Source organism: Alexandromys fortis, unplaced genomic scaffold (assembly GCF_014885135.2).
Source record: "Alexandromys fortis isolate MF-2015 unplaced genomic scaffold, M_Fortis_MF-2015_v1.1 scaffold_422, whole genome shotgun sequence".
Classification (NCBI taxonomy): domain Eukaryota; kingdom Metazoa; phylum Chordata; class Mammalia; order Rodentia; family Cricetidae; genus Alexandromys; species Alexandromys fortis.
The window spans coordinates 205,194-219,078 of NW_026068291.1; the positions used below are offsets into that span (position 1 = coordinate 205,194).

A 13,885-nucleotide genomic window follows, 5' to 3' on the forward strand; every position below is an offset into this window, starting at 1 on the left:
GAAGTCTCTGTCAAGGGCAAGAGGGACAGGGAAGCCCAGGGACTTGAGAAGAGCTTGGGCATCTGTCAGGAGAAACTGTGAGGAAAAGAGTGTGTTGGGGGTAAGGAAGAGAGAGGTTGAGAGACCCGGATGCAGAGTGGGGAAAACCGGAGTCCCAAACGGGAAATTCGGGGGACAAGGAAAAGAGTCAACAGGCCTCCTACGTAAACCAGACTCCCTCCCCATGTTCTCACAAAGAGACGCTGAGAGGGAACAAGACCTTTAATCAGACCCCACACTTCCTCAGACGGAGCAGGAGGGAAGCAGGCCCACAGGCGGATGCCAGTCCTCAGCCCCAGCCCTCCCCTTATCCCAGGCGCACACGCTCCCCTGTGGGTCTCTATCTGCAGGAGCAGCTTACCACTTCTGGCTCCCTGGGAGCTCTGCCCCAGGGGAGAGACCCCCAGGGGTCCCACGCTATCTCCCTGGGCAGAGGAAGCACACGTAAGGGCTGGCGGATAGCTCCGGAAGGGAGTGAATACTTCCAATCTTCCTGAGCAGAGAAGAGCTCTGGGTCGGTGAGGTGGAACCGAGCCTCAGTGCTGCAAAGCAGTCAGTGGGCATCCAGAAAGGAGGCCACGCCCACACAAGCATCCTTCCCAGGCGCCCTTTCGACTCTGGTCTCAAGCTTGGCTTTCTGGACTTCTCACCTGCTGCCCGCACGCTGCAGCGGTTTAGGCTCAGACGTTGGCAGGAACAGCCACACAGATGGAAACTGGGTGCGGGGCACCATTCAGGTTCCAATGTGCCAGTCCAACCCACAAGGCAGCTACAGCTCGTTCTTGTGTGTGAGAGTGTTGAAGACATATGGGCGCCCGTGCAAACACACCGGTGCATGCGTGGAAGACCTCAGATGTCCTGTCTCTCCTCTCCATCTTTACTCTCACTAAACTCGGAGCTAGGCTGATGGCCAGAGAGCCCCACAGAGCCTCTCTCTCTGGCCCTCGTTGGCACTGGGGTTACAAGCACTCATGTGTGGCTATACCCGGCGTTTTATTTTAATTTTTAAAAGTGTTATGTGCACTGGTGTTTCGCCTGCATGTATGTCTGTGCACCACATGGTGTGCACTGCCTGAGGAGGCCAGAAAGGAGGGTGGGATTTCCTGGGACTGGGATTGCAGATGGTAGTGAACCACCATGCTGGTGATGGGAATTGAACCCCAGGTCCCCTGTAAGAGCAGCCTGTGCTCTTAACCGAGTGATTTCTCCAGCCCTAAGAGCAGCTTTTTAAGTGGGTGCTGGCATCCAAAACCAGGTTCTTATGCCTACACATGTGCTGGTATTCCAGGAGACAGCTACTCTGCCCTATAGAGTTCCTTCTTAAAGGGAGCCTTCATGTGTTTCATCAGCAGCCCCACTACGCACGATTGAGCATTAGCAGACCCACAGGCAGCCCTATTACTAGTCTTACATATTATTTATGCCTCTATCTATCTATCTATCTATCTATCTATCTATCTATCTATCTATCTATCTATCTATCTTGGTGGTGCAGGGATCTATCTATCTATCTATCTATCTATCTATCTATCTATCCATCCATCCATCCATCCATCTATCTATCTATCTATCTATCTATCTTGGTGGTGCAGGGGATTGAACCCAGGTCCTCATGTATGGTAGGCAGACACTCTATCATTGAGCCACACCTTTACCCAATCAATAGCCCTTTTATTAAATATACTCTTCATAGTTCCCCAAGGTAGCCTTCCATTCTTGAGACCCTCAGGTACCAAGTTACATCTTTCCTAACAGAACTCCACCCCTCACCAGTCCCAGTGCCACTTCTGTCCCTTTGCCTGGGACCCAGAGCTCCTTGAGGGTGGCTGACCCGGGACACCCAGAGAAAAGACAGCAGGGGTTTCTTATGGGGCGAGGCTCCGGACACATGCACGCTGGGATGGGAACTCCAGCTGTAGAAATCGGGTCTTAGGAGGGGTCTGTAGAGGTGTTGGGTTCTTTATACAAAGCCACACTCTTGAGCAAGTGTGCCTCAGAAACATCTGTGCAGGGGTCCCCAGGTCCACGATGACGTCGGAGTGCTGGGTTGACAGCCACGGCTCACAGGCTAGATGAAGATATGTGCAGCCCAGGCAAAGATGGCACCAAGGAGCAGGAGGGTGGCGTGGGGATGGCTTGGGAGTCGCTGCGAGGCTGCCGTGTTGCACAGGTCCTGCTCACAGCACTTGTGGCGGAGAGCATAGGGCTGTGACCAGTATGTGGCGCGGCCCAGCAGAGGGCACTGGGTCCTAGGCAGGCAGCCTTTCCGCTGGATGACCTCATCCCCCTGATCTGTGGGACAAAGGAGGCCCGCTGAGGCTGGGGGGAGGGAGACAGAGGCGAGGAGCCACCCCAGAAGGGCCACTGGACCAGAGCCCTACCTGAGGTGCCAACACTGATACCACACACCTCGTCCTCCTGGCACTCTGTGAGGACCGGGTCGCAGGGCTTGGCAAAGCTGCAGGTGTAACACTGGAGTCGTCCTCTGGCTGGGGAAGTGGTGAGACCTGTTGGGTCAGCAGAGGTCAGCTTCGGGGAGACACAGAAGAGGGAGAGGAGAGACATAAAATGAAAGAAGACAGGGATATAAAGTAGCAAAGGGAGACAAGGGCAGGCAAAGAGCCAGACGGAAGAAAGAGGGTCACAGTAGTCAGGACAGACAGACAGGGACGGAGGCCAAGAGAAACAAGCCCACAGAGTGATGCAAAAAGCCTGACCCATGAGCAGGAAGGGGAAAGGCGAAAGTTAAGTGAGAGAAAAAGGGTGGAATAGAGACGGGTCAAAGATTCAAAGGTGTAGCCGGAAGAGATAGTTATTCTCAAATGCTCCCCCTCCCCCTGGTCTTTTGAGACAGTTTGACACAGCCCATGCTGGCCTGGGAGTCCAGCTCCTCTGGCCTCCGCCTTCCAGTGTCCTAGTAACTCCCTACTTCTCTTCACCTCTGTCAGCTCCCTCTCCATCCTCCATCCACAAGCGCCTGTCCCAGCCCTCTGCCCTTGAGGATTCCCCAGTCCACCCTTACCCAGTGCCCCAGAGAAGAACAGGATGCCGAGGAAGGCGCCCGAGGGACCCATGGCAGGACTGGCTCAGCAGTCTGGGAGAATATGATCTGCGCCCCTGTCAGAACACACCTGGCCAAAGACAGGGAGGAATCTGGAAACAAATATACCTAGTGAGAGAGCCGGGGTGCAGATGCAGCAACTCTCCCTTCCTACCCCCAGGTCTCTCACTCCTGCTCCTGCTCGCCTCCAGGGTCTCCTGTTTTCTCAGTGTTTGCTAACTCAGCCTCGCTGTCTGCCTGCCTAGAGTTGTGTCTGTCGCCTCTCTCCAGCTCAAGCTGTTCTCAGTTCTCTTTGTTTTTCTGTCTATCCCCTCAGAGCTTGTAGGCCTCCCAAGGTCACATTCTGAGCCCTCTCCTGCCCTAGATGTTAGAGTCCTGTTTGAGTGTGGTATCAACAAAGCCCACCCACCCATTCCCACACCCCACCCCACCCACAAAGCCCAGCTGCGAGAGGCCCTGCCCCACCTCACATCCCTTTGATTCACCCCCCCACCAAGCTTCGACATTGCTACCCCGTAATTAGTCCTCCTGACTTTACTACCTTGCAGAAAAGAATTAATCAGGAGCTGGGCTAGAAGGATATACGTCCTTCCTCTGAGAAAAAGAAGATGGGTTAGGTTTCCAGTCTGGGAGAATGGAGCCGTAGGGAGACTGGGTGGGGACAGGGGTTGTAGTACACGCAGCCTTGGAGGGCTTATACCACTGGGCAGCCCTGGATTCCAATTCCTGTACCAACAAAAGAACACTTCACCCCAGGGCTGCGGTGAGGAAGAGGGTGGTAGACATCTCCGCACCTCTTTATACCCTGGAAAGGACCGAAGGCCCCAGAGATCTTTCCCTCACATGAATTCCACCAATATTTACCATAGCAGAAACTACAGTGGGCTGGCGAGCTGGTTCAGGAGTCAGGAGTGTTTGCTGTGTGAGCCCAGGGCACAGGGCGAGCCCTGGAACCACATGAAGGTGGAGAGAGAAGACCAAGCACACAAACCTGCGCTCAGTGGGACACACAAATAATAAATTTAGTTAATTAACTTTTTTATTTTTGTTTTTTTGAGTGGTCTGAAACTTGATTTGTAAACCAGATTGGCCTTAAACTCACACAGGTCCATCTGTCTCTGGGCCTGCACTACCACATCTGGCTATGTTTAACAATTTATGTGTGTATGTGTCTGTGTATGCATATATGCAGGCCAATGTATGTGTCTGTGTATGGATATATGCAGACCAATGTATGTGTGTATGTGTCTGGGTATGCATATATGCAGGCCAATGTATGTGTGTATGTGTCTGTGTATGCATATATGCAGGCCAATGTATATGTGTCTGTGTATGCATATATGCAGGCCAATGTATGCGTGTATGTGTCTGTGTATGCATATATGCAGGCAAGGGCGGGAGCCCAGAGGCCAGAGAGGGCACTGGGGCCCCTGAAGCTGTGGTTACTGCTGTTCCTTGTGGGCACGGGGAAAAGAAGCTGAGCTGAAAGATAGCCGATATCCACTGAGTGATCTCTCCAGCCCTGAATACATTTTTGTTAAGGAAATAAAGAAGGCTCAACAGTTTAGAGCATTGCTGCTCTCGCAGAGGACCCAGGTTCTAGTCCCAGCACCAAATGGTGGCTCACAGCCAACTGTAGCTCCAGGTCTAGGGATTGGATGCCCTCTTCTGGCCTCCACTGGCACCAGGCATGCACGCGAGGCTCATATCTACATGTAGGCAAAGCATTCACTCACATAAAGTAAATCTTAAAAAAAAAAAATAATAAAAAAGAATTAAAACAAGCCAGAAGTGACAGCACATGCCAGTGATCCCAGCACATTTGAGACAAGAGGGTTGCCTCAAGTTGAAGGTTAGCCTGGACTACATGCTGAGCTTCAGGCTAGCCTGGGTTATGGATAAAAATCTGCCTCCACAAGCAAATGTGTGTGCATGCACACACACACACACACATGCTCAGTAAATATATATAACTTAAGACAATAAAATAAATATGGCATTTAAAATTGGTATTGGAGCCAGGCATAGTGATTCACGCCTGTGATCCCAGCACTTGAGACGCTGAGGCAGGAGGACCAGAAGCTCAAAGCCAGTCCTGTCCCCAAAACAACAGCAATCAGCTAGCTACATAAATAGTCAGGTATAGTTTGATTCATTTAACAAATAAAAACAAGCGTATTATATGTTAGGAAGCATAGTTTTGTGAAAAACAATAATTAGCCTCCGACCGCACAGAGAGAACGGCATTGTTTTACATTTTTGAGAATCCATTTAGCGCTGGTTATAATCAAAGATGGCTGGGTTTTTATAACCTACTTCTGCAACCCATCTGGAACGTGGATGAACAAAACCAACCCCTCAGGTACGGCATTAAAAGGGGAAGACCCTTGGGCGGGGTTTGAAAGGGCCTTAGGGACCCCCCTTTGGGGGGGGAGGGTCTTCCCTGGATCTGCTGCTGAGAAAGGAAGCCTTTGGGGCTTCAGAAGACGCTGCTCAGAGTCACCGGTGGGGCCCCTCCCTGTCCCCATTGGGGCCCTGGTGTCTGCTGGGGGAGACTCTTTCCTCGCTTTTTATTGCCCTATAAAGTTCAAGGCAAGGGGGATATAAGGCGGGCAGAGTAGAGCCTGAGGGGGGGTGGGCGGGAGGGAGAGGCGCTACTGGCGTAAGCAGACATGATGAACCCCCAGTTGGTCGGGATCCTACTCTGCACCCTGCTAGGCATTGCCTTGGGTAAGGAAGAAGCTCGTAAGCCCCTGGCACAGGCCTGTCCTTCCCTCTGCCAGGGCTCCTCTAAGGACCGGGTCACGTACCTCTTCTTTCCTGCCAGGACACCGCACACGGTGCTATGACTGCAGTGGAGGCCCCAGCAGCTCCTGCAAGCAGACCGTGATCACCTGTGGTGAGGGTGAGCGCTGCGGGTTCCTGGACCGCAAACCCCAACCCAACCCTGGACAAGTCAAGCAACGTGAGTCCTTTCTCATCCCCCCTCCCAACTTCCCGCTGCTTCCAACCAGCCCCCTCTTCAGTCTTGCGGGCTGGGCTACCACCCTTCCAAATTCGGTCTGGCTCTGGGCAGATGGCGCCTCTGTTGTGGCAGGGCAGTCTAACCCTACTGGCTCCTGGCACTATGCCTTGAGCAGCCCATCTGCCTTCGGCTTTCCCGTACTCTCCATGAAGAACCTCATAGGTCCTTACGAGGGAAGAAACTGTCTTCCAAGGCCAGAGTCAAAATGTTAAGCCAAACTCCGAACTTTGTCAGGGACTGGCTAAGAGCTGGGGAGGGACATACGTCTGTGCGCGCATACATGAGTGAGTGCGTGCATACGTGAGTGCGTGCGTGTGTGCGTGCCCGCATAATATTTTATTTTGAAATCATTTGGTTTAACAGAAAATTACAAAGGAGATGCAGAGCTCCTGTTTCTACCCAGCTTCTTCAAGTGCCAGCCTTCTATATCATTGCCAAAGTCAGAAAACGACAGCATGATACCAATTAACCTAGACTTAGATTCAGTGGGCCAAGCTCAAACAGAATACCCCATTGACTTGTTATTTATTTTAAAATAGTTATTTTGTTTGTTTGGTTTGTATTTTTGCCTAGTTGGTTGGTTGCTTGGCTGGCTGGTTGGTTGGTTGGTTGCTGGTTGGTTGCTTGTTTGGCTGGTTGGTTGTTTGCTTGACTGGTTGGTTGCTTGGCTGGTTGGTTGCTTGGCTGGTTGGTTGCTTGGTTGGTTGGCTGGTTGGTTGGCTGGTTGATTGGTTGCTTGGTTAGTTGGTTGCTTGGCTGATTGGTTGGTTGGTTGGCTGGTTGGTTGATTTGTTGGTTGGTTGGGGGTTGATTGGTTGCTTGGTTGGTTGGAGACAGAATCTGTGTAGTCTTGGCTGACCTGGAACTCACTACATAGACCTTGCTAGACTTGAACTCACAAACATCTGCCTGCTTCTACTTCCCAAGTGCTGAGGATAAATGCAGTGTGAGCCACCACACCTTACTTACAATGATTTTATTTTATTTTTTTTATTTTTAATTTTTAATTAATTAATTTATTTATTTATTATGTATACAATATTCTGTCTGTATGCCTGAAGGCCAGAAGAGGGTGCCAGACCTCTTTACAGATGGTTGTGAGCCACCATGTGGTTGCTGGGAATTGAACTCAGGACCTTTGGAAGAGCAGGCAATGCTTTTAACCACTGAGCCATCTCTCCAGCCCAATGATGACTTTATTTTTTATATTTTAAATTTCATTTCATGTGCATGAGTATTTTTCTGCATGTACCTCATGCGAAATTCTCTGGAACTGGAATTATAGGTGATTGTGAGCCACACTGGGTCCTGGGAGCTGAATAGACTCCTCTGGAAGAGCAGCCAGTGCCCTTAACCACAGAGCCATTCCCCCAGCCCCAATTTATTATTATTAAAAGATTTATTTTATGTTTGAGTGTGTCTGTCTGAGTGTATGTCACATGCGTGTGGGCATTCTCAGAGGCCAGAAGAGTGTGTCAGCGTCTCTGAAGTTGGAGGTGCAGGTGCTTGTGAGCCTGATATGAGAGCTCAGGTCTTCTGCGAGGGTGGCAACGCTCTCAGTCACTGGCTCTCTCCAGCTCTATATTTTTAAATTATTTTTAGGACACAATCTTTCAAGTCCCAGGGTGGCCTTGAACTTGCTATGAATCCAAGGATGACTTTGAACTTCTGATCCTCCTTTCTGTACACAGCAAGTGCCACCCATTCCTGCTTATGTTGATACCACAGATCAAACCCAGGATTTTTGTACCCTAGGCAAGCACTTTACTAAGTGAGCTACATTCCCATCTCTGCTCTTTTGTTGGGACAGGGTCTCAATTTATAGCCCAGAGCTACCTTCAACTCAATGTGTTGGTCTTGAACTCCTGGCAATCCTCCTGCCTCAGCTTCCTGTGTTACAGGTATGCATCACTATGCCTGACTTTAGTTGTATTTGCTTTGTTCACAATGACACGTTGTTTTACAGACTGTTCCTTTTGTGTCCAGCAGCAATTTTCCCATGTTGAGGCTGAGGCGGGGATGAGCCTGGGTTCTTGAAACACCATAGCATTACTGTCCTAGGTGGGCCTGTTGGCCCCAACACCCTGGTTTGAGACAGGTGTTTTCCGAAGGGACAGAGCATCCCTTTAAGTCCCTGGAAATTGCATCTGCTCTCCCGCAGAAGGCAGGTCCTGCAGTCAGGAGTTCAACACCCCAGTGTCGTTCTCTCTCTCAGCCTCCATGGTCCTGAGTCAGCACCACCCAGCCTGTGTGGCCACCCACCACTGCAATCAAGTGGACATAGAGTCGGTGGGCGGCGTGACCTTCACAACCCACAAAAACTGCTGCTTCGGAGACCTGTGCAACGGTGCCGTGGCGAGCTCCGTGACCCCTCTCTGCATCCTGGCTGCAGCTGTCACCACCCTGGTCTGGCTCTTGCCAGGACTGTAGAGCGGATAGTGGGATTGAGATGAGGGACGGGACTGAGGGGCTGAACGTCTAAGGTCAGAAGATAAGCACCTCTTTATGCGCCTTTAAAATGCGTGGCCTAATCTAGAGCTGACTAGTAAACTCTACCCATTTTTTTGTTTGTTTGTGTTGATGACAAGGTTTCTTTATGTAGCCCTGGCTGTCCTGGAACTCACTCTGTAGACCAGGCTGGCCTCGAACTCACAGATCCACCTGCCTGTGTCTCCTGAGTGCTGGGATTAAAGGCGTGCGCCACTGCTCCCAGCATCTATGTACCTTCTGTTGAAAAGGCTGACGCGATAGTATGTGGGTTAGCTGATTTCTAGTGTTCCCACTAATGCCCATCAGTGGACCCGTCAGCAGTTCCTATCCAATGACACCCCTCCAAACAACAGAACATCTGTCCTCAGCGGCTCCTGGCACCTGCCACCAGGCCAGGGAGACTCTTCCTTCACCGAGTGGAAGGGCCCTAGGCTGAGTGGAGGGTTACCAGGACGCCATGACAGGCTGTCCAGGTTGCTTTTCCTTCCATCCTTCTCCACGTGGCTCCCAACAGGACTGTTTGACCTGAGAAAGGAAAGTGCCTGAATAACCCAGTTAGACGGGAGCAAGAGCCAGTTCTCTGTCTGTAAACACCTTTCCTGCCCTTTCTGGGGCGCCCTCAAGCTAGGCTGCACCTGCTTCTTGGCAGGGTGTAGTCTAAATTTAGGATAAGGGTTGTTTCTCTAAACACTAGCGCCAGTGTGTCGCCCTCGGTACCAGAAAGGAGGAAGGCTTGAAAAACCTGCTCTTCCGTTGGTCAGTCCGGCCTTGTGGGGAAACTCCCTGGAGAACGAAGGGTGGGGCTGGGAGTGAAATTTCCAGGGAGAGGGGCCCTATTCCACCACCGCATCTCTCTCTCTCTCTCTCTCTCTCTCTCTCTCTCTCTCTCTCTCTCTCTCTTTCTCGCTCTCTCATCCTTGTTGTACTGGCTGGCTTGGAACTTGCTATGTAGAGGTCAGACAGGCCTCAGACTCAGAGATCTTCACCTCTCAAGTGCTGGGATTAAAAGGGTGTAGAGCCACGCTTGCCTCTTGCTTTTCGAGACAGGATCAAAGCGGCTCATACTGGTCTTGAACTTGCTATTTAACCAAGGAGGGTCCTGAACTCCTGATTCTTCTGCCTCTACTGCGCAGTTGTTGAGCTCACAAAGGAAAGCCGCCACGCCCCATGAACCTGTCCATCCCCTGACAATAAACACGCAGTTTACCAGACACCCACATTTATTTCTCAAGATGGACCGAGATGAGCAGAGGTTTGGATGAATCAACCCCATGCAGCGAGGTTAGCGGGTCCTTTGGGATCACTCACTGGAGACAACACAGTAGCACTTCGGGAGCTCATCCCAGGGTCACACCGGTGTGCATCCAGGTAGGGGGCCCTTTCAGTGGCCCATGAAGGAGACAGAGGGGTCTCCAAGGAAATGGGGAAGGACTTGGTATAAAACGGAGGATGCCAGCTGAGAAGGGCGGCTGGAAAGACCACTCTAGGCACGGTCCCATGGAATAAATGGGACAATAGGGGAATGATCTTCAGAAGAAAGGAGCCAGGGGTCGGGAGAACATTCTGGAGAGCTGGAGTTCTAAGGGCACGGGGAGAAAGACTCAGCTGAGAGATGGGAAGCGAGCAGCCGTGGAGTGACTCTCAGTGCAATAGCCAGAGGCCAAGGCCGGCCACAGAGGCGAGGGTGACCAGGGCCAGCGCAGGTGTGGGCCTCGGAGCCGGGCTGTTGCAGTTGTCCTGGTCACAGCAGGTAGTGTTGTAGTTCAGGCCCAGCTTGTGGTTGGTTTGGTTGAAAGCCTCTCGACAGGGCTCCTCCGGTGTGCCGCAGCGCAGGTTAGAGAAAACCCACATCTTTCCTACAGGTGGGAGCCAACAGAGGCAGCGTCAGAAGTAGGCACTGGCTTGCCTGTGTCCACGGGCTCCTCTTCCTCCCAAAGCTGCTCCGCTCCACCCTTTTCTCTCTTCATTCTACTCATCCCGAGTGTGAGCCACAACCCTGCCTCCAGCACCAGCACCCATGTCATGGGGCTGGCACAAGCATTCACAAACACAGTGTAGACACAGGTCACAAGCGGTCACAAACGCAGTGTCTGTAGACACAGGTCACAAGCGTTCACAAACGCAGTGTCTGTAGACACAGGTCACAAGCGTTCACAAACGCAGTGTCTGTAGACACAGGTCACAAGCGTTCACAAACACAGTGTCTGTAGACACAGGTCACAGGCGTTCACAAACAGTGTAGACACAGGTCACAGGCGTTCACAAACAGTGTAGACACAGGTCATAGGCGTTCACAAACACAGTGTCTGTAGACACAGGTCACAGGCGTTCACAAACACAGTGTCTGTAGACACAGGTCACAGGCGGTCACAAACACAGTGTAGACACAGGTCACAGGCGTTCACAAACACAGTGTAGACACAGGTCACAAGCGTTCACAAACGCAGTGTCTGTAGACACAGGTCACAAGCGTTCACAAACACAGTGTCTGTAGACACAGGTCACAGGCGTTCACAAACACAGTGTCTGTAGACACAGGTCACAGGCGTTCACAAACACAGTGTAGACACAGGTCACAAGCGTTCACAAACACAGTGTCTGTAGACACAGGTCACAAGCGTTCACAAACACAGTGTCTGTAGACACAGGTCACAGGCGTTCACAAACACAGTGTCTGTAGACACAGGTCACAGGCGTTCACAAACGCAGTGTCTGTAGACACAGGTCACAGGCGTTCACAAACGCAGTGTCTGTAGACACAGGTCACAGGCGTTCACAAACGCAGTGTCTGTAGACACAGGTCACAGGCGTTCACAAACGCAGTGTAGACACAGGTCACAAGCGTTCACAAACGCAGTGTCTGTAGACACAGGTCAGCGCCTGGCACACACACTCTTCCTTAGCCACATGCTGTCCCTGCTATAAACCCCCCGTCCTAGCCCTGCATGGGCTTCAGTCCCAGCTCATATCTCCTACTTGGTCCCTCCCTCCCAGGAAAGGGGACATTACCAAGGTACACATTTGTCGTCAGGCATTTTTGGCCTGGCTCCAGACGGCAGGACTGGCGATCCACACAGCCCAGCACGGGGACCTTGTAGCAGGAGTGACATCTAGTGTCAGCTGGAGAGATAAGAAGTCAGGCTGAGGTGCTGGGCTGTCTCAGCCACCTCACCTGGGGATGAGTTAGGGGTGAGGGTGGAGGACTGCCCGCTGAGCAGCCGGTGTCTCTGACCTGCATTGTTCACAGGGACAGAGCAGGTGAGCGCCAAGTGGGCGTTGTGCGGAGGCGTTTGTTCTGTGTGGAAACCACACACCCTAAATACCTTCCTCCACCCAGCCTGTTTGGGATGAGTCAAGAATTGTACTAACAAAAACTTGGGACTGGGGATGCCTGGGATACGGGGAAAGTTTGGCAACTGAGAAGAGGTTAGGGGATGGGACTTGAGATAGAAGAAATCACAAGGGGTGGGAGTCAGCAGTGCCCTCAGAGATGGCATGGAACCGAGGCTGTAAGAAAGCCACCTGTGACCAGCTTTAGATTGGCTGGACCTCTGCCAAGAGCTTGGGGTGCATCAGTCCTGAAGGAATCCTGTCTACGACTGTTCTGGCTGTCATCCTACGGAAGGAGGGATGGTATCTGCGAGGCGTATCACTGGGTTGTCATCTCCTGACAAAGATGGAGAGTGGGGGCAGAGGGTGGCATGTCAAGGTTCCTGTGTTGGCCAACTTCAGGATTGAGCACACAAAGTTCCATGAAGGAATGGTCAGCTCGGCTGGAGGAGCCTAGTGTGCCTCCAGCAAACCCAGCTCACTTTAGGGGTAAGTGTTCTGGCATCTTCTCTCTAGAAAGCTCAGGGAGTGTTTCTGATTCTTGAGAAGGCTGTATGCAGTCACTGGAACCACCCAGAAGGCTTTGCATCCCTGGTGGGGACGCAGGAATGTAAGGCAGGAAGGAACAAGCGAAGAGGAGCCATTGTTGCACACCTCAGTGAGGAGTGAGTGGGGTGGGATCCTGGGGTTTCTATAAGAACACCGCTCAGTGCAGAAGGGGAGTGAAGGCTGGTATCCTGGATCCTGGGGATCTACGTGCTGGAATAGGGCTGGCCAGAGAGCGTGTCCAGGAAGGGGGCACACTGGAGTAGGAAATAAGAGACCCAGTGCCATGGCAGGTAGGAAGAGTGAACCAGGAGAATATGGGGCTAGGAGAAGATGGCAATGAAGATCTGGCTCCTTCATAACAGATCAAGAGCCAGCTGTGACGTTTGTGTGAACCCAGCATTGATTTAGGAGGTAGAGACGGGAAGATCAGAGCTTCAAAGCCAGCTTTGGCTACAATGTTAGGGTCCGAGAATAACCCACCACAAAGACAGGGTTCCAGCAAGCCAAAAGTTGAAAAACAAAAACAAAACAAAACCCTGATACATCAGAGAAGCTCCAGGTTTCAAGATCCAGACCAGGCCGCAACCCTGAGAGCCGGGAGCAGCAGTCAGTTTCAAAGGGAAAAAAGCACCAAGACAGTCCCATCCAATCACAATGTAACGGGGGGGGGGGGGGGGGGGGGGGGGGGGGGGGGGGGGGGGGGGGGCGGGGGGGGGGGGGGGGGGGGGTGGGTGGGGGGACGGGGAGAAGCAGTTGGGGGACTTTCCACAGTGGGATGGTTTTCAGCCTATTAGCCTGTTAGGGAGTTCTGAGGGCTGGTGGCTGGCTCTGGGTCCACCAGTCAGAAGGAAGTGGTGTGGTCTTATTCTAGACATCTGCGTAAGGGGGCTGGGGGTTGCAGCTCAGTCTCAGGAAATTGTGGGTAGCAGCCAAGGGCAGAGTGGCAGACTAGGAACAAATGGAGTTCCTACTGCTAAGTGGGATCTAACAACACATGACTCTGACAAAAGAGAAACAAGTAAAGAAATGGAGGGAAAGGAGGAAAGAAAGGAAAAGCAAAGAGAGCAAGGAGCCCATCCTACTCAGACATCTGGTCCTAGAGGTGCTGGGAAGACTAAGCCAGGTAGGGTTGGGGTGGGGCCCGGGGCCCCTGGCACTCACCTGAGACCCAGCAGCAGAACAGGGCAGACAGGGTGACCAGCAGCAGGTGTTTCATGGTGAGGGTGCTGAGAATGTCCACAGCCCCAGAAGCTGTCAGTGGATTCTCGGGGATCCAGTTCTGAGAGTTGAGCAGCCTTTTCGGAATTTATAATCCCAAAGGCCCCTCCCTTCCAGGCCTCTGCCCTCTGTGGTACCTCCTTCTCTGTTTGTACCCAGCTGGCCAGAAAGAA

General features: G+C 52.1%; 3 protein-coding genes across 7 annotated transcripts; 1 reads left to right on the forward strand and 2 right to left on the reverse strand.

Annotated features, from left to right (window-relative positions):
- Positions 1–1,759: 1,759 nt before the first annotated feature.
- LOC126494901 (lymphocyte antigen 6G6e-like) lies at positions 1,760–6,056 on the reverse strand. Of its 5 annotated transcripts, none has more exons than XM_050132399.1 (4): positions 5,911–6,056; positions 3,062–3,170; positions 2,421–2,546; positions 1,760–2,331 (listed from the first exon to the last, which is right to left on the reverse strand). In XM_050132399.1, exons 2-4 carry the CDS (start codon positions 3,111–3,113, stop codon positions 2,108–2,110), a joined length of 402 nt encoding a protein of 133 aa, XP_049988356.1. In that variant the 5' UTR covers positions 3,114–3,170; positions 5,911–6,056; the 3' UTR covers positions 1,760–2,107. The 5 variants fall into 5 exon arrangements, with proteins under 5 accessions (XP_049988356.1, XP_049988355.1, XP_049988358.1 ...); XM_050132398.1 differs by having other exon boundaries at positions 3,062–3,192; positions 5,911–6,033; XM_050132401.1 differs by lacking the exon at positions 5,911–6,056 and having other exon boundaries at positions 2,449–2,546; positions 3,062–3,410.
- Ly6g6d (lymphocyte antigen 6 family member G6D) lies at positions 5,776–8,643 on the forward strand. Its single transcript, XM_050132402.1, has 3 exons — positions 5,776–5,830; positions 5,928–6,065; positions 8,341–8,643. The coding sequence occupies exons 1-3, from the start codon at positions 5,776–5,778 to the stop codon at positions 8,553–8,555; spliced, it is 408 nt and encodes a 135-aa protein (XP_049988359.1). The 3' UTR covers positions 8,556–8,643.
- Positions 8,644–9,817: 1,174 nt separating this feature from the next.
- On the reverse strand, positions 9,818–13,810 carry Ly6g6c (lymphocyte antigen 6 family member G6C). The gene is made up of 3 exons (XM_050132384.1): positions 13,656–13,810; positions 11,625–11,735; positions 9,818–10,471 (listed from the first exon to the last, which is right to left on the reverse strand). The coding sequence occupies exons 1-3, from the start codon at positions 13,708–13,710 to the stop codon at positions 10,257–10,259; spliced, it is 381 nt and encodes a 126-aa protein (XP_049988341.1). The 5' UTR covers positions 13,711–13,810; the 3' UTR covers positions 9,818–10,256.
- Between the last annotated feature and the right edge of the window lie 75 nt (positions 13,811–13,885).

Bases quoted from the DNA above. Each gene is read 5' to 3' on its own strand.
- LOC126494901 (XM_050132396.1), bottom strand. From the start codon at position 2,760: ATGGGTCAGGCTTTTTGCATCACTCTGTGGGCTTGTTTCTCTTGGCCT. The intron at 2,332-2,420 runs GTAGGGCTCTGG...TTTGTCCCACAG, and splicing joins TATCAGTGTTGGCACCTCAG to ATCAGGGGGATGAGGTCATC.
- Ly6g6d (XM_050132402.1), top strand. From the start codon at position 5,776: ATGAACCCCCAGTTGGTCGGGATCCTACTCTGCACCCTGCTAGGCATT. The intron at 5,831-5,927 runs GTAAGGAAGAAG...CTTTCCTGCCAG, and splicing joins CCTGCTAGGCATTGCCTTGG to GACACCGCACACGGTGCTAT. The intron at 6,066-8,340 runs GTGAGTCCTTTC...TCTCTCTCTCAG, and splicing joins CCCTGGACAAGTCAAGCAAC to CCTCCATGGTCCTGAGTCAG.
- Ly6g6c (XM_050132384.1), bottom strand. From the start codon at position 13,710: ATGAAACACCTGCTGCTGGTCACCCTGTCTGCCCTGTTCTGCTGCTGG. The intron at 11,736-13,655 runs GTGAGTGCCAGG...TTATCTCTCCAG, and splicing joins GTTCTGCTGCTGGGTCTCAG to CTGACACTAGATGTCACTCC. The intron at 10,472-11,624 runs GTAATGTCCCCT...TCCCACCTGTAG, and splicing joins GACGACAAATGTGTACCTTG to GAAAGATGTGGGTTTTCTCT.